Genomic DNA, 27910 nt, shown 5'->3' with positions numbered 1-27910 from the left:
GTCCTCATGGCAGTGTGAAGCCTGATGACTCTGAACTTGTTGCTTCTGAGTCTGGACCCCTGTCATGGGCTGAGGAGTGGTGGGGGAAACTGAGGCAAGAGGAATCAGCCAAATGGAGCCCTGAACCAAGGCAGTGAGAACTGAGTAAAACCCCCTCCGGTCCATTTGTAGGGTCCTCAGAAGTGTCTGACATATTTCACTCATGAACTGAACCATTGTCCGAAAGCTTGTAGGTGACAAAGGCAACTGCCAGGTGCCCCCGGTGCAGCTGTGGAGGGAAGACACACCCAGACCCTGAGGGAGGGTCCTTCGTGGAGACTTGCCCCAACTGCAGGGGAATTGGAATCTTTTATTGAAAGTGTAAAGTGCGCAGTGTGGGGTTTGGCATGGAGTCTAAGAGGACCCGATCCTCCAGGTGACCTCCTTCCCAACGCGGGGGCTGACCGTAGGACTGACCGTGGCCGGCACTGTTTGCCAAAAGAGTCTCTGGCTGGTTCCTTTCTTGGGGGAGGGGGCAGGTGGGAAGAGGGTTGGGAAGCTGGGGAGGAACCTGTCGTAGGGGGCTGAAGGGACTCAGGGCTGGAGACTGTGTTAGCAGAGCCTTTCCCGGGCGAGTTCTGGCTTCCTCCGGGGCTGCAGCAGCATCCCTGCCTCCGTCCTTCAGGCACTCAGCACCAGGAGGTCCTTGGAGTCAGAACAGAGAACCCAGTTAGTGGGGGAGATGGCTTCTGCTTACAACCTCAGCAGTCACCTGCCTGAGGACTGGGCAAGGCACATTTCTGGGAAGGAGCAACTGCGAACAGTGGGGGTTTATTGGGATTAAAGGGGCCCGAGGAGCATCTTGGCCATGTCATTAGCTTGCCCTGTACAGGGGACCTTGGGCAAGACACTTCACTTCCTGCCCCTCATCTCCTTCTTCCCCCAAATAAGAGAAACAAGCTTGAGCCTCTGTCCACATTCTTCCAAAATCGAATTTTCCTAACTCAAAATATCTACAGCAAAGTAAATAATAGCTTTAACCCATGGAACAAAATAAGTACCCATAAGTCTGTACTGATATAAATAATTGGGTAAATAAATTAATGGAGGAGAAAGGATGGCTCTTCCTCCTTTCAATTTCAACTAATAAATGTGGAAGGAATGATCGAAATGGAAAGTCTCCATGAGGCAAACACCACAGTAATAACTCTTGCAGACAAGAACCATTAAAGAATGCCAAAATGAGTGGGAGAAAGTGTAATGAGAAATAAGGTATGTGGGTGGTCATCTCCAAGTATCTCCTCATGAGATATTTATTAGTTACAATGGGAAAAATAGTAAGTTAACCAACAGCAGGGAAACTGAGAGGGACCACCTTCACCTCATGATCAGAGTCAATATCCCCAGGAATAAGACACTGACATTGCGTGCCCCCCCCCCCCAATACGGTGCACTGAGGACACAGCATCACTCCCGTGGCATTCTTGCCAAAAATACGTAACCTCAATCTCATCGTGAGAGAATATCGGTCAGATCCAAACTGTAAGACATCCCATACAATGGGCCAGACTCATCAGAAATGTCAAGATCATAAAACACAAGAATTTAGCAACTGTCACACGTTGGAGGACACCATTCCAGATTTGGATTGACAACCAAGTGCAAAGTGGGATCCTGGATCCTGAACCAGACCAAGGACAGCAGTGGGAAAACCGTTGAGGAAGATCTGTAGATTAGTTAATAGTTTTCTATCAATGTGAACTTCCTGGTTTTGATCATTATACTCTGGTTATATAAGATGCTAACATTAGGGGAAATTGAGTGAAGAGTATTCTCATACTCTCTGTACTATTTTTGCAACTCTTCTGTAAGTCTAAAATTGTTTTAAAATGAAAAAGTTAAAATAAAAGGCTAGACCCATATAATAATAACAATAATAACAAGAAGAAGAAGAGGAGGAGGAGGGGAGGGGGGGAAGAGGGAGAAGAAGAAGGAGAAGGCGCCTGGGTTGCTTAGTTGGTTGAGCGCCTGACTTTTGGTTTCGGCTCAGGTCATGATCTCAGGGTCATGAGATGAGCCCTGTGTCAGGCTCTGTGCTCAGCGGGCAGTCGGCTTGAGACTCTCTCTCCTTCTGCCTCTCCCCCCATACCCGCACACTCTCTCTAAAATAAAGAAATAAATCTTTAAAAAGAAGAAGAAAGAGGAGAAGAAGTAGCTACCATTTACAGAGGTTGTACAAGACCAAGTCTGGACTGGATCTTTTTTTTTTTTTAAGTTTATTTATTTAAGTAATCTCTACACCCAATGTGGGGCTCAAACTCACGACCCCAAGATCAGAAGTCACATGCTCTACCCCCTGAGCCAGCCAGGCACTCCAAAGCTGGTTTTCTCTTTAAATCAGTGGTCCTGCGCCTTTCAGACCCAGCACTCCAGTTTACATTGTATCACAGGTATTTGTGCTATCTCCTTTACTATTCTGAAATGAAATTCATAATCTATATAACCTACTTATATCCCTTGCTGGAATATAAAGAAGAAATAAAAGGTAAGTAATTTATAATACAATAATATGTATTTTGATGTGAAATACTCAAGTATGATTATTTAGGAAAGAAAAAAATCATCCCCACTAATTTTAAAAAGGCCCTTAGGCTGGGGAGGGGGCTTGCAGTACAGCCCCAGTCAAGAACCATGGTTGGAGCTATGTCCGTTACACCAGTACAAAACCTACTTCTCACTAGCTGGGTGACCTTGGGCAAGTGGCCTCCCCTTATACTAAGTATAAGGCACTTTACACTTAGACTCTCACTTTATTCTAAAAGCAGCCCTGAGGAGAGGTGCTATGATTAGCCCCTTTTACAGAGGTGAAAACTGAGCCTCAGAGACGTTAAGTGACTTGCCCAGGGTCACCCAGCTGGATACTGGCAGAATCAGGATTGGAACCCAGGCCCTACTGAGCAAAGTCATGTTTAAAAATAAAACTCCAGGGACGCCTGGGTGGCTCAGTTGGTTAAGCGACTGCCTTCAGGATTGGAACCCAGGCCCTACTGAGCAAAGTCATGTTTAAAAATAAAACTCCAGGGGCGCCTGGGTGGCTCAGTTGGTTAAGCGACTGCCTTCGGCTCAAGTCATGATCCTGGAGTCTCGGGATCGAGTCCCGCATCAGGCTCCCTGCTCGGCAGGGAGTCTGCTTCTCCCTCTGACCCTCCTCCCTCTCATGCTCTCTGTCTCTCATTCTCTCTCTCTCAAATAAATAAATAAAATCTTTAAAATAAATAAATAAATAAATAAATAAATAAATAAATAAAAATAAAACTCCAGAACGATTGGAATGAAAACCAGTAGAATGCTCTAAGTGGTCATTTCTAGGTTGCAAATGTATCTAAGAGGATAAATGCGTTTGTTTAATCTTTTCTGTATTTTTCAAATTTCAGTTAATGAGCATATGTGGCTTTTACCATGGCAAAAAGGCCTCCTGCAACTGAATTTCAAGGCACCTGCCATGATTATAATTAGCAGTTATTTCAGGAATATCTATCCAAAGGCCCATTGTCCCCCTGGCTGGGAGAGATATTCCGGGACCAGGATTGTCCGTTTTATTCACTGCTGTATTCCCCACCCCCTTGCACATCATCTGGCACTCAATAGGTGCTCAATAAAAGTTTTTCCAGTGAACTACATCGCACTTCTACTGTGGGTGAGCCCCTTACAGCTCTGAGCCTCAGTATTCCCATCTGCAAGATGGGGACAATAACATCTGTCCTGGGGACGAAATGAGATGGTGGATGAAGAGAGCTTCATTGACGGATTCTTCAGCTTTGTTTCTTGTTCCCTCAGCCCCATCCTTTGAAGGAAGAGGCCTCCATTGCCCTACCTTTCCCCTCCCTTCTCTTCCTCCTCCCAACTCCTGGGCATGGAACAAAGGGCAGAACAGAGTTCTTCTCCCCTTACCTCCAAAACGTCGATGTCTGCATTGCTGAAGTCGATGTTGAGGATTTTGGGGAGAGGGACGCCAGAGCCCAGCACGGCTGTGAAAAGAAACACCACCACCAAAACGGTCAGGCAGAGTGAGTGTGGCTTAGAGGCATCAGCCTTATAGGAGGCCACCAAGATTTTCAAGGAGACCAGCCATTTCTGTTCCATCTCTAGGCCTTTGTCTGAGCAGGTGCTCCTGCCCAGAGCACACGCCCTCAGCCTTGCCTGCCTGCTGAGTTCTGAGACTCCCCCGAGACTCTGTTTGGATGTCATCTCTTCTGTGAGGCTTCCCCCAGCCCAGGCCAAGAAACCTTTGGCTCCTGCCCTCCCTTGAACCACCCCCACCATTACAAAAATCAGAGAATATGAATTCTCTCTTTCTCCATCTGTCACCTCTACCCAGAGTGTCAGTTTTTTGCAGGCCAGGACTGTGTCCCCAGCATCACCCAGCCCTGGGCTGGGCACAGAGGAGAGGACAGATGTTCGCTGAATGGAGGCATGGAAGGATGCACATGGAGTCCCAACAGGTGACCACGGTGGGATGTACTGTTTGCTTTTAGATTGTCAGAACTTAAGTAGATTCATGCTGACTCATGTTCTGGGAAAGAAGGGAGGAAGGAAGGAAGGAAGGAATGGATGGATGAAAGGGTAGGTGGGGGAACTGGATTAAGTGGAGTTAAACAGATTTTCTGCCTCCAGCAGGACTTTTCAGAGAGCTAAGGACATGGTGAATCTACCCTAGGGCAGTATATTCAGAATTTCCCAAACTTGCTTGGCCATGAATCCCTCTTCTTAAGGGTATCCCGTAGGACTAATTTTTCATGGAACCCACTTTGAGAATCATGGTCCTAATCCAGCCTCTCACTTTTGAGAATGGTAAAGTGAGAATGAGGGACTTGCTGCCAAGTTCACACCACCTCTTAGTGACCAAGCCCGGGCGAGAGTCTCCACCTCTTGCCTCAAAAGTCAGCCCAGCCCAGCCTCGCTCCTGACATCCTCCTCTCCCACCAGGGAACGTGCACGACCTTGGTGACCAGGGCCTTCCTGGGATTGCGATTCAGCCTCTTCTGGTGACAGTTTCCAGAATAAAGGTCTGTTGGACATGGAGAGCACCCCAAATGAACCCCGGCTGGTAGAGCTGATAGCAGTCCCTCTCCATCCTCTCCTCCACCAGGGGGAAGTGGGAAGAGGGAGGGTGGGGCCAGGTTTGGTGGAGGCCTTAAGGACGAGGTTACAATGGGGGGGGGTTCAGCTCTCCCAGCCTCCAGTGGCCCCACAGTTCAGATAACTTCCTGATAATGTCCCCGAGGCACCGCAGAGAGGAGGAATCATGCTCTGTTCCTTCGTTCTATGAAGCGGGAAAACCCTCACTGATAATGTGGTTGCCTAGGGGGCAGAGTCTGGGTTAGGAGGCTGGGAGATCAGTAAGAGCAACTTTAGCTTTATCTCTACTGATCGAACTTTTTACAACGATAATTATTCACATAGTCCCCGTATAAGTAAAATTAAATGCATGATTAAAAATCAATCAGGACAACATGTGAGCACTGTGTGTTGTGTAAGACTGATGAATCACAGAACTGTACCCTTAAAACAAATGATACATTATATGTCAATAAAAAGAAAAAGAAGAGAAACCAGTTTCAATCAAGTGCAAAAAAAACATTAAAAATAAAGAAAAAATAAAAATCAATCAGGGCCATAATAATGTGAATATACCTACCAATACTAAATTTGCACCTGAAAATGGTTAAGCAGGTAAATTTCATGTGATGTGTATTTTACCACAACTAAAAATAAACACACACAAAAAAAAATCAGGAAATATCTTGGACTTTTTTTTTTTAATGGAGAAAAAAGAATTTAGAAGGACCTATAACCAGGTGTTGAGATTAAGTGCCTCTGGGAGGTGAGATGTTACTTTTTAAACTGTTCTGGACTTTCTAAAACTTACACACATATAATATTCATATGTAATCAGAATTTTACATAGATAATCAGAAAAACAAAACAATCAGCCAAATAAGGAAGAAGGAGGGGGAAGAGAGGAAGAAGAAGGAGAAGGAGAACACAGCAGAAGCAGCAAATAAGGAAGTTGATGGACCCTCGGGGCAACATTTGCCTTCAGAGGGTTAAGTATATAAGCTTAGGGTGAAGTTCTCAGAAATACAGTTGAGGCAGAATGGCTGTGTGTCAAATACGCCCAGCAAACCAGCAGCCTCCAGGCCCCTCAGCCACACACCCCTGCAGAGGCATGGGCGTAACTCTCACCGTTCATGGCGGGCAGAAACGCCAGGTCAAAGATCTTCCCCACCAGCACCTCCAAGAGGCCAACCTGCAGGGAAGAAGGAGAACTCAACCTTGGCAGGGGTTCACTCGGATCCCCAAGGGCTCCTTGAGGCCCTACCCTGTGGCCCAAGAGGAAGACGCAGAACAGCTCTGGGAGAATCTGGGAGCTGCCGTGACTCGAGAACCACCGAGTTGGACAGGCGTGAAGCATATCTGTCTGCTTGCTGTCTCTGCAGTTAGGGAGACTGAGGCCCAGAGCAGGGCCCGTGCTGGTCCAAGGCTCATGGTGAGGCTGGGACTGGGGGAGGCCCAGGGCCCGTAGTCTATGGTGGCGTCCCGCAAGGCCCTGGGGTTGTGTCGCCAACACTCCGGGTTCCCGTCCCAGCTTAGTCTCTGTGGGCCTCTGGGAAGTCTCCCTCAGCACTCAGGACCCTCAGCTTCCTCAGCTGTAAAATGGGCCAGCAAGCCCCGCTTGCAAGGAGGCAGTGAGGGTTACGGGCAGATCAGGTGAAATGCCCGGCCTTGAGACTTTTCATGTGTGCGCGCTCTGAACATCTCTAAGCCTTGGTTTCCACATCTGAAAATAGGCATGAATAACCCTTCCCTCGTACAGTGGTTGTAAAAGCCAAACATAAACTCCTCTATGTAAAGTACCTGCCTTGGTGTAGAACCACATGGTAGGACCGTGACAAGCGCACGGGACTTTTATCCCAGCACCGTGACCTTGGACACATCGACCAACTTCTCTGCATTTGGCTGCCTTATGTGGAAAATGGGCTAATAATTGTGCCCAAATCATAAGTTTGTTTTGAGGATTAAATGAGAGAAATTTGTTTAAAAAAAAAAAAAAAGCTTAATTTGGTGCCCTGTGCCCGGCTCTGCTATCCCAGAACTGTTCTCTAATTTCACACTCTGTGAGCTGCTGCTTCTGCTTGGAGTCCGGAGATTTCGGTTCTGGTCCCAGCTGTGGCCCAAGCAGCTGCGAGGCAGGTCACTGCTCATCCCCGGGCCCCAGTTTCTCCATCCATGAAATGAAGCTGGTGACACCACTCCATGGGTTGGAGAGGCTGGGGTTTGCAAAAACTCAGAAAGAGGCAACTCCGTGGGTGATCTGAGTATCTCTGCGCATGTGGAAATCTCACCCCATCTTGCTCGGAAAAGCGGGCATCTGTTTAGTCGTCAATTTGTAAAAGAAAAGAGGGGCATTTCTGCAGACTTTGGTGGTGTGGGGGGACCCAATAATCAGCAAAGAAACGAGGAAACAGGACCAAACCCTAGAATCTGAGCATCTCAGATTAGAAAGGCAGAGTTCCAGAGCGTGGTGGTAAAGTGGTGGCTAGGAATAAATCCAAACCTATTTGCGGAGGCTCAGAGTGGGTTGGAGTTGCTCAAGATTACATGGGAGTCAGTGGCAAAGCCAACCTCCCCCCACCCAATCCAGAAAGGCAGGGGTCCTGTAGGACATGGCTGCACCTAGCGCCTCCCCACCCCGGAGTGGAGGGATTTGGGCCAAGTGGCCTCCATGGGAGTAGTCAGTTAAAATGGGACGGCCTCACAGGCAGAGTCGGAGCTGGGAACCTGTACCTAGCCCCTCCCTGGCTTTTTGGGCCTCCGTTTCCCCACCTGGAACGGAGGCCTGACAGAGATGATGTCAATGCTTTGGCATTCCCCAACTCCCTGGGCCCCAGCCAGCCACACGGGGATGCCATTCCCAGAGGATCTTGCCCTGGGGGCTGAGCTTAATACTTACATCAAAGTTGCCTACGTTTGAGGTTCTGAGGTTGAGGTGAGTCCTGCCAAGAAAGCAAACAGCCAGTTAGAAATAGTGATTGCCTGAGAATCATAAGGGGTTGTATTGCAATGAACTCTCAGAAGCCCCTCCACCAACATCCTCACAAAGACCTCTCTTGACCCCCGGGGGCAGTTAATAAGAACAGTGTTGAGCTCCACGTAGTGAGCACCAACTATGTACTAGACATGGTGCTCGAGCTTTTATACCATACACGGTAGCCCCCAGGTTTCGTTGTCTGTGGGCTCAGGGATCCGCGCTCAGCTGCAGTCGGGAAGAGAGGAGCCCCCTTCTGGTCTATGATGGGAAGGTCAATAGTATCCTGACATTCCGTCACATTCACCTGACTTCATCTCATTACGTGGGCATTTTTTCATCTCACATCATCACAAGAAGAAAGGTGAGTATAGAGATGCCTGGGTGGCTCTGTCAGTTAAGCGTCCGACTCAGGATTCTGGCTGAGGTCATGATGTCAGGGTGGTGAGATCGAGCCCCGCGTCGGGCTCTGCACTGAGCATGGAGCCTGCTTGTCCCTCTCCCTCTGCTCCCACCCCAGCCTGTGCTCTCTCTCTCTCAAATAAATAAATAAGTAAAATCTTAAAAAAAAAAAAGAAGGGTGAGTATAGTACAGTATTTTGAGAGAGATGACATTCACATAACTTTTAGTACAGTCTATTTTTACAATAGTTGTATCTTACTTATGAGCTGCTGTTGTTAGTCTCTCCCTGTGCCTAGCTTATAAAGTAAATGCTACCACAGGTATGCGAGCTGGGCAAGCCCAATGCAGCTGGCTTGTGGTACCAGCTGCGCTTTCAGGCATCCACTGGGGGGTCCTGGAACTTACTGCCCATGGATCAGGAGGGACTGCTGTACGTAAGGCTCAGATCATAGCTGTGACACCTACTGGCTGTGGGTCCTTGGCCAAGTACTTACCCTCTCTCTGCCTCGGTTTCCTCCTCTGCAAAGTGGGCGGCTGCAAGGACTAAATGAGCAATCCAAGCGAGCCTGTGCCTCGTACAGGGTGCGTGCCACGCACCCAGGAGCAATCGTCCCCACCTCGCTCAATCCTTTCGTGACCCTCTGGGAGCGGAACCTGAGGCTCCAGGGGACCTCGCCGTGGCTACAGAGCTCAGGAGACAGAGCCCAGGACTCATGCCCTGAGATGCACTCTTGGCCGCCGCGCTATTCTGAGGAGGGGGCCCGAGACCAGGGTTTGAGGTCTCTGCACCCTGAGGGTCTCGGTCTCACTGTGCCTGAATGTCACCTGCAGACCGACAGCCCTACCTGAGAGAGGCCGGACCAGACTTGCCCTGGGCCAGACGGTTGGAGCCCTTGTGCATCCGGCAGCACAGAAACCAGTGAGCCTTCTCAGGGGAGAAGACTGCTTCAGTCGTGTTTTATTGCCGACTTCCACTCCCTCCCCTCCTTCCCCCTCGGTCACTCCATCCACAGCACCTGAGCTCTGTCCTGCGCTGCTCTCGCTGCCTGAACTGTGCCCTCCTCCACTGGCCCCTTCTCCTCATCCAGGCCTCAGGTCAAGCATCGCCGCCTTAGAGACTCTTGGATGGCTCTGATTCGTGTCCTATTCCGAGTAATTCCCATTGTTGGGCTTGATAAATATTTGCCGTAAGAAGAACAACTTACAACGAACTAGGCACGTGCTGACAATTTTACATACAATCTCATTTATCTTGAAGTAGGAATGATAATTGTACTTACTGCCATAGGCTGACGTCAGGAATGAAATGAATGGAGACACACTTAGGGCTTAGCTCAATGCCTGGCACATAGAGAACATCCAACAAATAACAGCTGTTCTCATGAGTCCTACGAGGTAGGGACTATTATCCCCGTTTTCAGATGAGAAAACTGAGTTTCAGAGAGGCAGAGTCACCTGGCCTATGTCACACGGCCGTCAGTGGTCATGTTAGGATTTGAACGCATACTGCTTGGCTCCGGAGACTGCGCTTGTAATGGATGATGCAGCTCTGGGCCAGACAGACCTGGGCTGGCCCGGAGCCCCTCTCTGTACCCTCGGTGCGCCTGAGTCAGTACACCTCCTCTCTAAGCCCTAGTTGTCTCCTCTTTAAGATGGGAGAATAATAGCCCTGACCCCGCACGGCCATTGCAAGGCTAAACAAGATCATGCATACAGATACCTAGTGCAAAGCCGGGCACATCCTCATCACACCCATCGTTGTTATTATTGTTGACATTGTAGTTGTTGTTGGCAGTAGGTCCTTTCTCTGAAGCTCACGGCATCACCCACCCTGCCCAGCTCGTGCCAGGGCCCTTGGCAGTCACAGCCCGGTTTCACCCCTGCAGCCTCCGGGATTTACCCAGCCCTGACAGCCGTGCGAGGGGACCTCCGGTGTCCTCCCAGGCGTCCCTTCAGGAGCTGGCCCCAGTCACGGCAGCACCAAAGAGGCCCTTCTGAGCGGCAGGAGCCCGAGTCCGCAAACCCCCTTACTTGTCCAGCTTGGCGTCGATCATGAGCTTATCTCCCTCCACGGAAAACATGGCCAAGAGTTCTGTGTCCTGGAGGAAAGGGGGTGACAATGAGGTGCCGCTGCGGGACGGGCTGTGTGTGCCAGGCGCCAGCTAGGTGCTGCATTAACACAGGTTGTCTGTCCCCCGAGGTCTTGGTCAAATCTCCTTTTACGAACTGAGACCCCAGTAACGCTCCCTATATAATGGATATTCCCGCTCTGGAGAGGGGGGTTGGGAGTAATAAATTGCCTATGTTCGCTGACAAGTGTGTTGCTTAAGGGCCGAGTGAACTTCCCTCAGAAAGACACTGTCGCAGGGAGCAGGGATTGCTTGGCTGGTGCGGGTGTCTGAGCTGTCTCGGGGCGGGGGGCGGGTGGCCTGCAGCCTAGGAAGCTGCTCCAAATGAGCCACTGCAGATGGGGTTGGGCATCATCAATGTGCAACTGCCCCACCCCCACCCCCAGCAGAGGGCATGAAAGGTCCAGACTCAACCCCTCTCCAGCAGAAGCCTGGTTATAGGAATGTTCCTTTTTGCTTCCCTGCTTCCCACACCAAATAAAATAAAATAAAATAAAATAAAATAAAATAAATTGGTCTTATGAAAAAAAAAGAAGCTCCAACACATTCAGGTGATTAATTGGGATGATGAAGGACTGGATGCTCTGGGTGTGTATGGCAGGGACCCGCATGGGTGTGCATAATCATCCCATCCATTCACGAACTGATGCCTGAAGGGTATATAGGATTTGGCCAGGTGAAAAAGAGGGTGTGAGAGTGATCCAGGCAGTGGGAAGGGTATGTGCAAAAGCCCCGGGGCAGGAAAGAGGTTAGCATTAGAGGGAAGAGAGAAGGCCAGAGAGTAAGGAGGTAAGAGGACCACAGATGACTGGAGTGAGAAGGGGCCAGACCAGGCAGGGCTAGCAGGCTGGAGAGAAGTCATGGCTGCATCCTGGGGGCACTGGGGCTTCATGGCAGGGCTCTGAGCTAGATCATACAGCATTTGGGCTGTTGATGGAAAATTTCCACAGAGTAGGGACCAACCAATGAGGGGCAATCATCTCCACTCCCTGGGTGAGAACCAGCCCTTTTAATCTGTCATCTGATGATGCCCAGAAAGGACCCCCAACACACCATGGCTTGGCATGCTCTAGCCGAGAATACCCACTTCCTGGATTAGAGGTGTCTCAGTTGTTCTTGAATCCTGGGAGGAGAGCCTGAGAAGACACAGCAGATGGGACAGAACCCCAAGTGTCTGAATCTAAAGTTTTAACCACCAAGGGGGAAATGGCATTTAACACAGCACATTGCTTCAACAAATATTTACTGAGTACCTACTATGTGCAGGACCCTGTGCTAGGCTCTGAGGATCCTGTAGTGAAGAAGACAATGTGCATCTCTGCCCAGCAGTAAACTAACAAATGCATTGTACAGTGTCAGGTTAAGGCTGAGAGAGAGAGGGAGGCCAGGGATGGGGATATTTTAGACAGGTGGTCTTGGGAAGACCTCTCTGGGGAGGTGGCATTTGAGCAGAGACCTAAAGGAAATGAGAAAGTGAGTCATGCAGACACCTGGAGAAAGAGTATTCCAAGCAGCAGCGGAAACAGCATATGCAAAGGCCCTGGGGTGGAACTCCACCTGGCACGTTGGTGAAAGAGTAAAAGAGCGAAAGAGCGAGGAGTTGAAAGGTAACCAGGGGATGATCTAGAAGAACTTTGTGGGTCATTGTTAGTGGATTGGCTCTTGTTTCAAGATTGAAAGGAGAAGTTTTGAGAAAAGGAGCCACATGATTTTAAGAGGATTCTTCTCTATGAAATAACTGGAAATTGTATTTGTATCTGTCTCCTGCTGGGTCCCAGGGACTTGAGAACCAGTACCATCTGCCTTGTTTCCCCTTTCTCCAGCATCTAGTAGAAAGCATAACCCAGAGTAGATGCTCAAAACAAATCACTGAATGCATGAATTGCCACACCGTGCTCTACAACCTGTGAAGGAGCCCTTACGGTAGGCCAGGTACTGCTCTGAGCATCTTACTAATGCCCCGCTGCTATCCCCATAAAGTAGAGGAGAAAATCAAGCCCAGAGAGAGGGAGTGATCCACCCAAGGTCACATAGCTAGAAGTGCTGAAGACTGGATTTGAATCAGATCATCTGGCCCCATGTTTGGCTAGTAGTCACTATGGTTGGTCCCATGGGGGTTTGAAGGGGTCTGGGGACTCCAGAAGATCACATGACGCTCCCCCCGCCCCAGATACTCACCACATCGATGAGGCAGATAGTGGTCTCGACGTCATTGGGCTGGGAGACCATGACCTCAGAAGTGGCGAACACCTTCACCAGTGCCTTGTCCTTCTGTAGCGTCACTGAAGGTGGGTTCGGCACCTGGATCCTGATGGTGAGTGGGCGGGACTCAGGGTACTGCTGGAACACCTGGGGGTGGACACCAGGCCAGAGTAAGTGGAGCCCTGGGGGGTGGGGGTGCCCAGTGGGGCATCAGCCAACCTCTAAACACATGGCCCAGGGTCTCAGACTGGGCACCCTCAGATCCAACAACATCTCTCGAGCCCTACAAACCACATGCAGGGGCTCTGACCTGCTGCTGGGTTTGGGCAGGGGGCTGCCCTCTCCAAGCCTCTCATGTAAGGTTACTGGAAGAATTAAATGTGGGGGTGACAGCAAAGCTCAATGCCTGATGTCCGGAAATGCTCAGAACCTGCTGCTGAGCAAGATGGGTTCGTCTGGACATTCACGATTGCATCAAATCATCGTAACAACTCCATGGGGTATTTTTTCCCCATGTTACAGATTAAAAAAAACCTGAGGCTCGAGCAAATTGTCTATGGCCGGCAGGAGAGCTAAGGTTCCAGCCCAGGTCTATGTTACTCAGAAGCCCAGGCCTCCCTCCCCTCCTGCTGCCTCTGGATGCCCCACCTGGAATGAGAAAGTTCACAGTTTAAGGGGCTTCACAGTGAAGTCCCAGAGCGAGGCACAGCCTACCTGGATTGGCTGGGGTCTCTGGAGACACACGGTGGGAGGAATCGGAGCCTGTTTGCTGCAAATGGACTCCCCAAAAGCTAATCAGCTACAGGGACAATTCATCAAGCAATCAGTTCCCATATTTGCTAAATAACTGTTTTACCAAAAAATTTATTTTAAGGAACACTCTTCTTTCTTCTTTATTTTTTTTTAAGATTTTATTTTTAAGTAATCTCTACACCCAACGTGGGGCTCCAACTCATGACCCCAAGATCAAGAGTCACACACTCTTCTGACTGAGCCAGCCAGGTGCCCCTAAGGAACACTTTTCTTAAATATATTAAATGAACATAAATATATGGGAAAAACGACAAAGTTACTTTGAAAAGAATTCCATGTAAATGGAAACTTCCATGTGCAATGCAGCAGTGTGGATTCTGGTCCTGAGAAGGCTCTGTTTATTTTCTTGAACACATTCAAGGTGAAATTCTTTTTTTTTTTTAAAGATTTTATTTATTTATTTGAGAGAGAGAGAGTGAGAGAGCACGAGAGGGGGAAGGGTCAAAGGGAGAAGCAGAAACCCCACTGAGAAGGGAGCCTGACGTGGGACTTGATCCCAGGACTCCAGGATCATGACCTGAGCGGACAGAAGGCAGTCGCTCAACCGACTGAGCCACCCAGGCGCCCCAAGGTGAAATTCTTTTGAACAAACTGGGTCTATTGGCAAATCTAGTAAATTCAGCCAAATGACCACTTAGTGGATTCACCCTTTGGCAATCTGGCTTTTGACAAATCAATGACTTGGTGAATTGGCTTTTCACAAAGGGATTTTCAGGATAGCTGGAGGGACCTACCCCAACATACACAGTCTCCAACAATTAGCAACACCTTCCTTCGCAGGGACGTGGAGAGTCCCCCTCAAACTCTCCCCACAGCAGCAGGAGACCCGGGATGCCCCTCCCCACTCTGATACTCCACCCCAACCTGGGTCTCCAGGAGACATTCCTCTGTGTCCAGCCTGAATCCTCCCCCTGCTGCAGACCCAGCCCCATTTCAAGGCCTGAGTCTCTGCTCTAGCCCAGCTCTGCCACTTGCTCGTTGTGTGACTTCTCTGAGCCTCTGTTTCCCTGTCTGTAAAATGGATTGCTCCTCTCTTCTGGCCCCATTAATGCGGGGGAGGGAGGGTAATTAAAACCAAATAAAAGAGTGCACTCTTAAATTTCTTTCATAAGCTGTAAAGTGCAGTGCACATAAGAAGTGGCCCAATAAATAAAAGGTCCAGTTGACTGAGGGCTCTCCCTGCCTCCCAGAGCAGCCACCATTCTGGACGTTAGATAATGGTGCTCTGCCTTTCAGCTTCCAACCACACGAGGGCGATAGTGACCATTTGTTGAGTTGGGTCTCCCTTCCTGCCTCTGAATTACAACCAGAAGCAGAACAGGTAGAAGAGAAATGTCTAAAATGGTTGTAGGTTACAGCAATCCTTCGTACCTGCATGACACTTACTATGTAAGAAACTCTTTGCTTCCAGGGACAGGGTAACAGGCTTGGGACCCGCGCTGGGACAGGAACTGGGATCAGAAAGACCTTTGTTCCCACTGTACCTAACTACTAACCTGACAAGAGTCCCACTTGCTCCCCCCCCTTTTAAAAAAGGTTTTGTTACTATTAACAAGAACAATAACAGTGAACATTTATCAAATGCCTACTCTGTGCCTACGTTCAGATCCCAGGTTCTCAGCCACACAGTGAAGTGGGAGTTGTTATCCTTTTTTTCCAGATGAGAAAACTGAGGGCCAGTGAGAAGTAATTTGCCTACGGTAGCATGGTTGAGACATGCTGAGCTAGAGTTCAAAATCATGTTTGTCTGCTCCAGAAACCTGGCTCTTCCCATCTAAGCCACCCTCCACCTGCATGTGCTCTGTGTCAGCATCTTTACATGAATTATCACCTTCATCATCCTTACTCTCTTAGATGAAGCTGTGGAGTGGGAGTTAGCATCCTTTTTTGACAGATAAGGAAGCTAAGGCTCAGAGATGTTAAGACTCTTGCCTGAAGACACACAGCAACGAAGTAGCCAGGCCAGGATTAGACCTGTGCAGGCCAGTCTACTGCTAGAGCTCAGGGCCTTTCCACCTCAACCCTCCATCTCCCTCTCTCATAAGGATTTGGATAACACACTTTGCCACTGCACTCCTAAGGAGGGTGTCAGGTCACCCCACCCTAGTGTTGAGTGTCTCCCCTTCTGACCCAGTTCCTGGGACAGTTAGAAGGAGGGCAGCGCTGAAGACAAGGGGACACTTCTGCCTTACATACCTTGGGAATCAGAGCTCCCAGCGTGGACGTGGTAAGAGGAGGAAGCTCTTCAAACTGCAGGACAAGAAGAAGGGTCATGTGAGTCCCTGAGGTTATGGGGACAGATGGGAGTTGCTAACACAGTGATTAAACTCCTACACACCCTAAGACAACCAGTGGGGGGCCTCTTCTTCTCTTTAAAGACCACTTGGGGGGCCCTGCCCGTCCAACAGCAACCACCATACTGATCACGGTAGCTGTTTTGTGGTTAAGTGGACAGGGCCAGCCACTTAAGCTCACCACAGACCTGACTCTTTCTCCTCTAAATGTAATTCTTGACTAAAACAAGGTGAGCATCAGTGAGTCCATGTGCATAACTCAGTGTCCACTAAATGCATAATTCTGCCATATCTTTGAACAGCCTGTACTATTATTTACTTAATGTTTTCTTTCAATTGACTTGCTTTTGAAAACCTCAAATACTAAAAAATGGAAAGCCAGTACCATTTGACAGAAAGAAATGGCAACTGGAAAAGTAAATACAATAAAAACAAAATAATGCCATTACATTCTGCTTGGATATCATTGTCTGTGGAGGGCTATGGGTATGAGTTCTGTTCTCCCTGAGTTAAAAAGAGGATACTTAAAAGTGCAAGAGAGGGTTAACTATATACTGGCACTAAATGGAGACTTTCCTCTTGATGGAACCAAGAAGGACACAATTCATATGGTGGTTTTTTTTTTTTTTTAGAACATCTTATTCTTAGCAGATAGACATAAATTTATGGAGTGAAATGTCATGTTTCCAAAAACTTAAATTGTTCAACAATAGCTAGCTAGCTAAGTAGATGATAGATAGGTTAGATAGATAGATGAATGGAAGGATGGACGGATGAGAAGATGGATAGATAGAAGGATGGATGGGTAGATGGATGGATGGATGGATAGATGGATGGATAGATAGATAGATGGAAGGATGGTTGGATGGACAGAAAGTTGGATGGAAGGAAAGAAGGATAGAACGATGGATGTATGGATGAGTAGATGGGTGAGTAAGCAGATGGATGGGTGGATTGGTATACATGAAGCAAATATGGCAAAATATTAACTGATGAATCTGGGTGAAGGATATTTGGGCATTAATTGTGTTATTTTGTAACTTTTCTGAAGGCTTGCAATTTTCACAAGAAAAGGTTTGGAAAGAAAATTACTCTGGATCATACCTTATTCTTATGTATGATTTAGTTTTTTAATATCAATGTTTACCAAGTAAAAGGATTCTAAGCATTTATACTGGTATACATACATAGGAATATATATCATGCTTTTAAAAAAGGACTGGCATAAAATTAAATAGAACTGAATATGATTTGATGTTATTTCATGCCCTGGCTGTGAGTCACCTAAAATACCCTATAGGCACCAGGCTTTGGTAAACACTGACATAATCAATACATGTCCGTGAGTGGGAAATGAGTGGGGGAAGGACTGTCTACTACTGTTCTTGCTTTAAAGCAATCTTCCCAAGTCAGTGGGGACTAGACAGGATCAGTGGGGAGCTCTTTGTTGCCCAGCCCAGCCCACCTCTCGATGGGGCCATGACTCACCATGCCGTCGGTGATGTCGATATCCAGTGCCCCCTGCTTCTGCAGGAGGGCCAACACTGAGCCCAGGAAGTCGGCAGAAATGGCCAGTTGTGAATTGGTGTTGTCGCCCATGGGGGGCAAGTCTGGCATCTTTTGTCTGGGAGACACAGCTGGCCGCCCCAGTGGATAGTCAATGAGCTCTCCTCCAGCCTCCCCAACCAGAGTCTGGGGAAGCAGAGAGGAAAGGGGTCACAGGGAGGGGTACAGGGAGATGAGTGGAGGAGGAGGCTGAGACTGGGTGAGGTCCTGAATCTGCCGCCAGGCAGCCTTCCTCGATTAAGTCCACTGGGACTGAGTTATCCTTTCTTTTATGGCCCCCAGCTCTCCTTCATTTGTGATGGAATGTAACCTCTTGCAGTTCTCACTTTATGACCCCTTACATCCATCTTTTGCTTTCAATACATGTGTGACATAGATTCTTCCCCACTCCATCCTGCCAGAACAAGTCAGCATGTTTATGGATCTGCAAAATGCCATGGCGTATCTACACTCTAAAGACCAGACACCTTTCCACGGTTGGCAGATGCTGCGTGGTCTGCACCGGGGACTTCTCCACCTCATGGAGAGTTACTCTGTCCCTACTGACAGGGTCAGGCCCCACCACCATCTCATGACCCCCACCGTGGCACCTTCCCACACCCTGTTCCCTCCCCCATACTCTTCTCTTGTTATGGCCCACTTATCTGGCAGGTCTCAGCTTAAGTGTCACTCCCTCCATGAAGCCCTCCATGACCTTCCTGGGTACATCGTATCTCCTTGCTTCAGGCTCTGATATCCTGGGACCCTCTTTCACGATCTTTGTGTCTTTGTTTGAGTGACTCTTGGACGGCCTATCCCCTCCAATAGATTGTAAGCTCCATTGAGGCAGAGATCTTACCTTGTTCACCAATGCATCTCCAGCCCCAGGCCAGAGTCTGGCAAACAGCAGGTGACCAACAAATATCTCTTGGATGGCTATTGTTTATGAATAGACTAGGTGTGCCCATATGTGTGCACAAGTAGGCTCTGTCTGTGGCAGCTTGGGTGTGCACCTGCAGCTCTGTATCTGATGGAGCATTGGGCGGGGGGCGGGGGGTTGGTACAGCCCAGGGGGAGCACGCATGCGTGTGCCCCGTGCAGTTAGGGGCCGGATTCGGTGGTGTCCCAGAACCAGCTCACGCCAGCTCATAAGCGCTCTTGTGACATTCTACGCTTGTCTTCCCGACTCTTCATTCAGTGATATCAAGTTGGTAGCTTAAAATGGGCCATGGTGGCAGTATTTAGACCATGCAAATCAGCAAATGCTACGAATCAGGACTTTTTTTTTTTTTTTAATCACGGATTGCCGGCTGCTAGCGCTTATCAGCACGCTACCGGCCGGATTCATTCCTCCAGGAAACCCAAGTCCTAGTAGCAGAAGGTAGACTGCTTGGGTTTAGATCCCAGGCTCACATTTATTCGCTGTGTGACCTTGGGCAAGTGGCTTAACTTCTGTGCCTCCGTTTCCTCAATAAGAGTTCACCTTATTATATCATATGGTTGCTGTGAGGATAGACTGAGTTAATCCACATCAAACACTCAGAATGTGCCTGGAAAGCAGTAAGCACTTGTAAGTGTTGGCTGTGATTGTGTTTTCTGATGTGGCTCCTAGAAGGTCCTCAAGTCATCAAAAGAGGGTCCTGTTCAAACGTTGCTTCGCAGACATTGAGTAGAAGCCCATGGGTCTGGCGCTCACACCCCTGCCCACCTCCCCTTGCCCCGAGGCCCCGGCACTCACATTGAGGTCCAGCTCCAGGAATTCCCCAGTCACAAGCGGGAGGCTGGAGAAGGTATACTGGACACTTCCCAATATCCCCAGAGGAACCAGAGCTGCAGGCAAAGGTGGGGGTCACGGGGAGTCCCCTTGACCTTCCGAGATGCCTTCCCTCCTTGTGCCCCAAAGCAGGCAGAGCAGCAAGGCTCCAGATCCAGACAGCATGAAAAGAGCCAGAGTTCTGGGTTCAAATTCCAGCTCTGCCTCTTCCTTGCTGTGTGACCTTAGGCAAGACACTGCACCTCTCTGAACTCCAGTTCCCTCCTCTGTAAAATAGGCTTAATATAACTCCTTGGACTATACTGTGGGGTCCATGAGAGTCTGGATATCGATAAGCTTTGTAAACTGTGAAGTACTGTGACCAGGGAAGAAGGTTTAAGGTTCCACGATGTGGTGCTTAGTTGAAGCGTGGACTTCCCTGACTGCTTGTGACCAATAGCCCCATCATCTGGGCTCTTCCTCCCTTGTTCCTGGCCACAAAGGGAGAGAACTTTACCTGTCTGGGAAAGCCATCCTCAAACTGCTTGGGGTCTCGAGAGATGGGACTGCCACCCCAGAGGGCTGCGCTGTATGGCTATAGAAACTATAGCCCCTCATAAGTCAGGTGTCTCCATTATGTTGTGGTCTGTATGAAAGGAGATCCCTGGAACATGCTGTGCGTGAACTGCACGACTATATGGGGCAGGTTTGCCTTCAGGAATGTTCACTCAGAAATCTTGGATCATGGGGTGGTGTTGGAGCCTGGTTCTGAGGACCCGGACAGTCTCCATGGTGTCTCGTGCTCTTCACTCTCCAATCCCTCTGCGGGATGAAGCCAACCCCCCACTGTAGAGATGAGGAACCTGGAAAGTCTTTCCAAGTCCACACCGGTGTCAGGGCAGAGCCAGGACTCAAACCCAGCCTCCCTGTCCCAGTCCAGAGCCTGAGCCTCCGGGGCCAGGTGGGAGGCTCCTTCCTCCGGGGGGATGTCTGGCCAGGTAGCCTCTCTCTTTTTTTTTTTTTTTTCCAGGTAGCCTCTCTCTTGTGGCATCAGCTGCACTGCACTCTGAGGGCCTGATTGGGTGTGCCCCCACCACACTGGACCCTCCTCCCAGACATGCTATGTCCCCAGTGCCTTCCATGGCTGGGCCCAGATCAGGGCTGGCAGATGTTGGCTGAATGAAGCAAAGCAGGAAGGACTTACAGTCCACGAGACCCAGCTGGTCGTTGACAAGACCCAGCACCACGTCCACGATGGGGCAGAGCTGTAAGGGAAGACGGCATGAGGTTCCAGTGATGGGGCTAGGGTTGGGGAGGGGAGCACGAATACTGACAATAGCTAACATTTCCTGCCTGCTTGCTCTGTGCCGGTACGGTCCTCCCCACAACCCTATGGGGAAGGCTCTCTCCTAATCCCCATTTTATAGCTGGGAAAACCAAGACTCAAAGAGGGGATATGATTGTCACGCAGCTCGGAAGTGCCCGAGCTGGGATTCAAACCAGAACTGTGTGACTCTTAAGCTCCACTTCCTTATCGCTTCACTAATCTGTCCCTCCATGGTCCTCCAGGTCCTCCCCAGACCCCCAAGAACATGTCCCAGCCCTCTGGCTCCCTCCGTCCCTCTGGGTCACCTGCATGCCCACAGGGATGGAGGCTGGACTGTGGTCCCTCAGTCTGGGGAAAGTCTGTGCTTCTAGCTTCCCATCCCGGGATGGGTTCTTACCAAGTCAGGGAGGACGTTGGCCAGCACTCGGTTCACTAAGTTGTCCACGAGGTTGGGGAGAAGCCTGCAGAGAGAGGAGTGGAGGGGAGGAGGGAGCTCACCAAGCTTGTCCACACTTGGGGTCCCTGGCCAGGCCCTGAACAGCGAGAACTGGGAAATTGTTCTGAAAGCCAGAAGGACAGTGGCTGGACCTGACTGGACAGGCGACCCTGGCAAATCGCTTGGCTTTTCATTCAACATTCACTCGTCTGTCCATCCATCCATCCATCTATCCATTCATCCATCCAACAAACAAATGCTCCTTGAACTCTGCAATGGGCCAGGCCCGATTTATGGTGCAAAAGTCATTCCCTCCTGCTCATCTGCCCCTCAGTGGGCTGCTTGCTGCCGCTTTGTGCTGTCTTCCTAAAGGGAAATGAATGTATTACTTGATCCAAGCACCTAGCACAGTGTCTGGTGCATAGTAGGTGCTCAATTAATGTTTGTGGGAGGGAGGGGAGGAGAAACACTGGTCAGCAAAATGTGCTCATGTGGTCCGCAAGAGGAAATGCGTTGTTGTTGTTGAAAATCTTGGGACATGTGATCGGTTCTACAAAGAAACGGGTCCGGAGAAGTGGTCCAGAGCGAGTTCTAAGTCCGTCACCAGCTGTAAACTAACTGTCCTAACCAGTTAGTTGAGGAGGAGAGGAGATCACGGTGTTGATGCATAGACAAGACATATAGATGGACAGACAGACTTGTAAGGCAAGCATATGTTTCCCGAGGCCCCTCAGTGACGAGAAGGTGAGTGAAACATGGCTATCCTAATACAAAGTGTCACGGACAGTTAAAATCCATCCGTCTCTGCCCCCACTGAACACTCCCTGTGTCCACCCACGTCGTAACTGACCGTCCAATGCCTGCCGGTTTGACAGAGCAAAGAATTTCTTGAGATCCTGTCCTAATTAGAACATTCCACTATGCATTTTGGTCTCCTTTTCAAATGGATGCACACCTTGAAGGGCCTTGTCTTGGTTCCAATTCTCCTTGGAGGGTAAGGCCCTTGAGAATGCACCTGCACGTTTACCCATGCATGGGTGCGTGTGTGTGTCTGTGGGGGGGGGGGGGGGGATCATCTGAATTTAATCTGTGTACATTCAGGGCACAGACTGTTTTCTCTTTCTGGGAAATTATCTGGCAGATACATCAACCCACGTTTAAAATGTATATAAACGGTTATTCATTGTAACCTGTTTGTCAGAGCAGAAGATTAGGCAGATTGCCATGTCCCCACCCCAGGGGACTAGACAAATTCATGGTGGTTTGTCCAGACAGTGGAATAGTACATGGCCGTAAAAACAACAAGGAAACTCTCAATGTTCAAATACAGAAAAATCTCCAAATAGACAAAGTGCAAAATGGTGTTTATAGGATGTGCCCATTTGTGTTAAAAGGAGGGTTGGGAATGAGAATCCACATTCATGTTTGCTTCATTTGTAGAAAGGAATTGGAAGGAGAATCAAGAAAGAAGCACAGTGAGCTTGCTGGGGAGGGGCCGATGGGAAGCAGGGTGGGAAGAGGGCTCTTCAGTCTGTGCCTTTTAATTTTTTTACATATATTTTTAAAGATTTATTTATTTATTTTAGACAGAGAGAGCAGGAAAGGGACAGAGAGAGAGAGAGAAAGAGACTCTCTAGCAGACTCCCCGCTGAGTGCATAGCCCAATGCAGGGCTCAATCTCATCACCCTGAGATCATGACCTGAGCCGAAATCAAGAGTCAGACGCTCAACCAACTGAGCCGCCCAGGCGCCCCTATTTTTTTTATATTTTGAACCATGTATTACCAAATATATTTCCTAGTGAAAATGTGAATGTAAAAATCTGTGAGGTTTCTGGGTCTCCACCTCCTCTCCTCACCAAAATATCAGGGGCCCATTTTCTCTGTCCTTACCTACCCTAGAGCAGAAACAAAGACTCAGAGAAGCTCACATGAATCAGAAATTCTCTAGTTCAAGTGGTACAATGAGTTTTTCTACTTTTAAAGTCTAGGTAGATGGGGCGCCTGGGTGGCTCAGTTGGTTGGGCGACTGCCTTCGGCTCAGGTCATGATCCTGGAGTCCTGGGATCAAGCCCCGCGTCAGGCTCCCTGCTGAGCAGGGAGTCTGTTTCTCCCTCTGACCCTTCCCCCCTCTCATGTATTCTCTCTCGTTGTCTCTCTCTCAAATAAATAAATAAAATCTTTTAAAAAAAAAGTCTAGGTAGGAGGAGCACTAGAGTGATAGGGAGAAAACATTGATAACACAGGAGGGGAAGGAGTAGGGGGTCAGAGGTCTCGAAGAGAGAAGCCAAAGAATCATTTCCCATGATGAGGGCCAGGGAGTGAAGAGAAGAGGACTCAGCGCTGAGCTGCCCTGATGTGCCCTCATCCAAGACCATCACCTGGGGACAGCGTACCCAATACACGGACACTTGAAACCTCTCTGGACAGAGTATGGGGACTTGGCCACTTTATGAGGAGGGCATAACAGAAAAAACTCAACCCCTAACCAAGGTTGCATTGGACAGAACCCACTGGGAAATTTCCCCATGAGTTAGGGCTCCAAGAGACACAAAACTCCTGCTAGACATATATTCAGAAAACTCTTAAAATGTACCAGATTCTGTACTAAGTGTTTTGCATTCATTATCTCAATTCCAAAGGGAAAACAATTACCCCCATTCCACAGACAAAGAAGCTGGAGCACAGAGAGGGCAACAGAGTTGCTCAAAGTCACACAGCAAGGAATAGTGGAGCTGAGGTTTGAACTGTGGGCTTCTTCTAGAGTCTTTATTCGTAACCATATGATTTGTCAAAGACAGACCACTGCACCATCCCCTAAGGCACTCCACTGCCCGCTGGTACTCACCCTCGAAGCAGCTTGACTTTGATACCCCCCAGGAGGGTGTCACATCGCTCAATAACTAGCCTAGGGTAGCCTGTGCGGTCCATGGTCAGCCGGACCTTGGCAGTGATGTTCACTTCCACAGCGATGTCCAGGAAGCCAATGAGACTGGAGGAGATCATGGGGCTGGTGAGACTGTGAGTCAACCTCGACTGCCAGGCAGCTCAGCTTCATTCAGTTCTATGCAGCACCTTGCACCTTGGCCTCTGTCCTTGCTGTCCCTGCCTCTTTCTTTTGTGCATCTATTATGCTCCTTGCTCATCTTCAGGGGTCTCAAACCAGAAGGCTTCCCTGGTCCCTCTACATATGTGAACAAATTCTATCTCTTCCTTAGTCTATGAGAGCTTCCTTCAAAGGCTAGGAACAGGGGTCAGTAAATGAACTCTATACATAAATTCTGGTTTCCAAGGTGACTACCTATTGACCTAGCTTTGTAGACATGATCTCATCCCATGGGGAGAAATCAACACCAAAGTCCACTCTGTGAGGTTCTCGGATAAGCACTACTTTGTGGCAGGCACTCTTCAGGGAGACATTTGCTTGCCTTCCCTCGCCTGTGGCCACAGCCACCTGGAAAAGGAGGTGTCTTTATGTCCATTGCAGGAGAAGACACTAAGGCTCAGTGACATGAAGGGGCTGACCCGAGGTCACACAGCTTTAAAGAGAGTCAGGATTCAAACCCAGGCTGTCACCTGTCTCCAGCCTCCCAGAGCTTAACAACCATGCAGGCTACCTTCACGGCTGACGGGGACCACAAGATGACCTGAGCCCAAAAGTATAAGCCACGTACTGGTAACACATTAGGTCTTATTATTCCCCCCAAATTATGGACAAAGAGGCTGAGGTACAGAGAGGGGAAATGACCTGCCCACGATCTCCCAGCCAGGACATAGGGCGATGGGGGCCCCTCCAGGGCTGAGGGTACATACCTCTTTCCGTTGACGGCCACGCGGGTATACAAGCTCAGGTAGACACCCACACCAGGCAGGAGCCTCACGGACACCCGGGGGAGGGTCAACTCCGCTATGCGTAGCCTGCATAGGACCGGGGTGGTGAGATGACGGTCAGCCCCACTGCCTGCCACCCCTCGCCAGGAGTGCCCCGTCTCACACCACCCCCTTCTCTGTGCTGCGTTCATTCCTCCTGGCCCTAAAGAGACCTGAGGTTTGTGGGTAGAACTGGGAGAACACAGAGAAGTGAAAGAGAAAAAATGCCATGACCCACCCTCCTATTGGCTGGAGACGCACTGTTTGCATTTCCAGGTATTTCCTTTGGATTTTTTTTTTCTTGTAAAGACGCCATTCCCTCTATTGTCCCTGCCCCTCCTTGCCTGCTTCCTTCCTACATAGTCTCAGATTTCAGATTAAGACTCTCTTCCTCCAGGAAGCCTTCCCTGACCTCCCCCATTATACACATCCCTATTTCCCCCATGAACTGCTTGCTGGTGTTATAACTGTATGATTATTTTCAGGCGTCTTTATGAAAGCCCATATACCCCATCAGCCTGCAAGCTCTATGAGGACAAGAGACGTGTCTTTTGGCTAACCATGTGGCCGCGTGCTCAGTGCCAACACAGTGGCCTGCACGTAGGAGGAGCGCTAAGTATTTGTTGAATTAGATAGTGAATATGAGGAGGAGACTGGGCACAGCTGAAATTACTCTATATGTGTAGTTTTAAATCCTTGGGTATTTTCCATCCTGTGACTATGACCCTTCCACAGATGAGGAAATCAAGACTCAGAGCGATGAAAAGTGTGGCCCAGAGTCACACACATATATAAAAAGGTGAGTTGAGACTCACATTCAGGACTGCTTAAGGACAAGGCCCCCAAGCCATACAACTTGGGGCTCTCAAGACCTCCAGTCCTGAGGCCAAGCCTTGAACTCCAGGCCCTTGGGTGTGATCACCCAGCTTGTAGGTTCATCATCTGGGCTTGATAGGGAGAGCCTGGCCCCTCCTTACCCGGTGATGCCCTGCACGGTGCTGAGGATGCCACCCTCGCCGAGGATGCCCAGGACTCCACCTCCTCCAAGAAGTCCTCCATCGCCAAGGAGACCACCTCCGCCGAGCAGGCCACCTTGGCCCGACAGGATGCCATCGGCTGCCAGCATGCCCCCAGTGCCCAGCAAACCACCTGGGCCCAGTGCCCCAGTGGCTACACCGGGTGGGATCTCTCCAGGCCGCAGCTCTCTCCGGTGAAGCCTGCCCACGGCTGCTGCAACTTCGTCTGACCTGTACCGCCCATGGCCCCTGGGGCTGCCATATGCATTCACGGCATTGCGGTAGTCGCCATTTCGGAGGTCCCTGTTGCTTCCATCTGACTCAAGGATCTCACCGTATCTGTATTTGCCCCCCAGCTGAGCGGTGTTGTCATTGGTCTCGATGTGACCATACTTGTAATTACCGCCAAGCCGGTCGCCATTGGTATATTTTGGGGGGCGCTCTCGGACATGGAAATCGTTGTAGGGAACGCCACCGACACCTCGGGAGAATTCAGCGCTTCTGTAGTCATTGTAATGGTGTCGGCCACCGCCCAAAAGACCACCACCACCACCACCCAAGAGACCACCACCACTGCCACCCAGCAGACCACCACCACTGCCTCCCAAAAGCCCCCCACCACTGCTGCCTCCACCACCCAATAAACCCCCCCCAACTCCCCCTAACAGGTCATCTTCACCCCCTCCACCCCTACCACCAAGCAGGCCCCCCAGAAGACCACCACCCCTACCACCACCACCGAGTAGCCCCCCACCACTGCCACCCAGCAGCCCCCCACCCCTGCTGCCTCCGCCACCCAACAGCCCACTGCCACTGCCACCTAACAGCCCCCCACCACTGCTGCCTCCACCACCCAGGAGCCCCCCACCACTACCACCCAGGAGCCCCCCACCACTGCTGCTACCACCACCCAATAAGCCTCCCCCAACTCCACCCAACAGGTCACTACCACCCCCTCCACCCCCACCACCAAGCAGGCCCCCCAGAAGACCACCGCCTCCACCACCTCCACCTCCATTTCCACCAAGCAGACCCCCCAGGAGCGGTCCGCCACCATCACCACCAGCTTTACCCATGGGCACCTCTCTCAGGGCTGAGCGGAGAGCATCACTCTGCTGTAGGGTTCTGGAAATGGCTGCAGAGAAGCAAGGGTACCAGTCAGGGCTTTCTCCCACAGCCCCCGGGTACCACCGCTGGAGCACTGCTCGGCTCTCTGGGCCATTCTTCCTAGTGGTAAAACGTCAGGGTCGAATGGGAAGACACCTCCAGACCAATCCAGCCCTGACATCCCAGCAAGCTCACTAGCTGCTGACCTTGACCTGCTCTCACTCTAACTAGATTTCACATCATTCACCAAACCTGGAAAGATTTTCTTCTTCATTCTCCCTTTTGAGTGCTCCATACTTCAGAGCTTATAAACCTGCTTAGACGGGAGTCAGGGCAGGGAGTGTCTTCATTTGCCAGCTGACAAAAATGAGGTCCCAAGAATTAAAGGCAGGAATAATTACAGCTCCTACATTTGAGGGCCTCCCATGTACGAGGAACTGTGCTAAGTTTTCAAAAGGCTTTCTCATTCATCCTCATATATGTCATCCGCGATGGGGCCAAAATCACATCGATTTTGCAGATAAGGAAACTGAGGCTCAGAAAACTCAAGTTGTGGACTTAAGTCCACACAGTCAGTATTTGAGCCCCAGGAAGGATGACTCCAGGACCCCAAGCTCTTAGTCACTGCTGTCTACTGCCTTGGCTCTAAAGTCCTTAACATGCTGCCTTGCACACAGTAAATGCTCAGGAAATGGTAGCCAAAAGCAGAAGGGGGAATAATTTACCCATCCACCTGATGCAGAATCTGCTAGTGACGAAGAGGGTCCTTGAGAACCTCAGAGTTGGCTGGACAGCCCTGCCCACCCCATGTCACCGCTAACCCCCTGCAGGCCTGGACTCACCGTTGCTCAGCACGTCTTTGGTAACCCTGAGGACAGTGTTTGTCTCCTGGCGCGTGCCACAGACAGCTGCCACAGACAGAACAGCCACACACCAGGCCGTCCACAT

At 49.8% G+C, this 27910-nt stretch overlaps 1 protein-coding gene across 1 annotated transcript; it reads right to left on the bottom strand.

The window, feature by feature from the left end:
• Nucleotides 1-331: 331 nt before the first annotated feature.
• On the bottom strand, nucleotides 332-27910 carry BPIFB4 (BPI fold containing family B member 4). The gene is made up of 16 exons (XM_032420047.1): nucleotides 27805-27910; nucleotides 26928-26990; nucleotides 25817-26336; nucleotides 24783-24887; nucleotides 23818-23961; nucleotides 20932-20995; nucleotides 20412-20472; nucleotides 19193-19284; nucleotides 17398-17601; nucleotides 15812-15865; nucleotides 12779-12949; nucleotides 10503-10570; nucleotides 7994-8036; nucleotides 6226-6289; nucleotides 3931-4007; nucleotides 332-684 (listed from the first exon to the last, which is right to left on the bottom strand). Exons 1-16 carry the CDS (start codon nucleotides 27908-27910, stop codon nucleotides 661-663), a joined length of 1860 nt encoding a protein of 619 aa, XP_032275938.1. The 3' UTR covers nucleotides 332-660.

This window comes from Phoca vitulina, unplaced genomic scaffold (genome assembly GCF_004348235.1).
Source record: "Phoca vitulina isolate PV1807 unplaced genomic scaffold, GSC_HSeal_1.0 scaffold22, whole genome shotgun sequence".
NCBI classification, from domain to species: domain Eukaryota; kingdom Metazoa; phylum Chordata; class Mammalia; order Carnivora; family Phocidae; genus Phoca; species Phoca vitulina.
The sequence above is the reverse complement of the archived record's forward strand: the minus strand, read 5'-3'. Positions and strand labels throughout refer to the sequence as shown.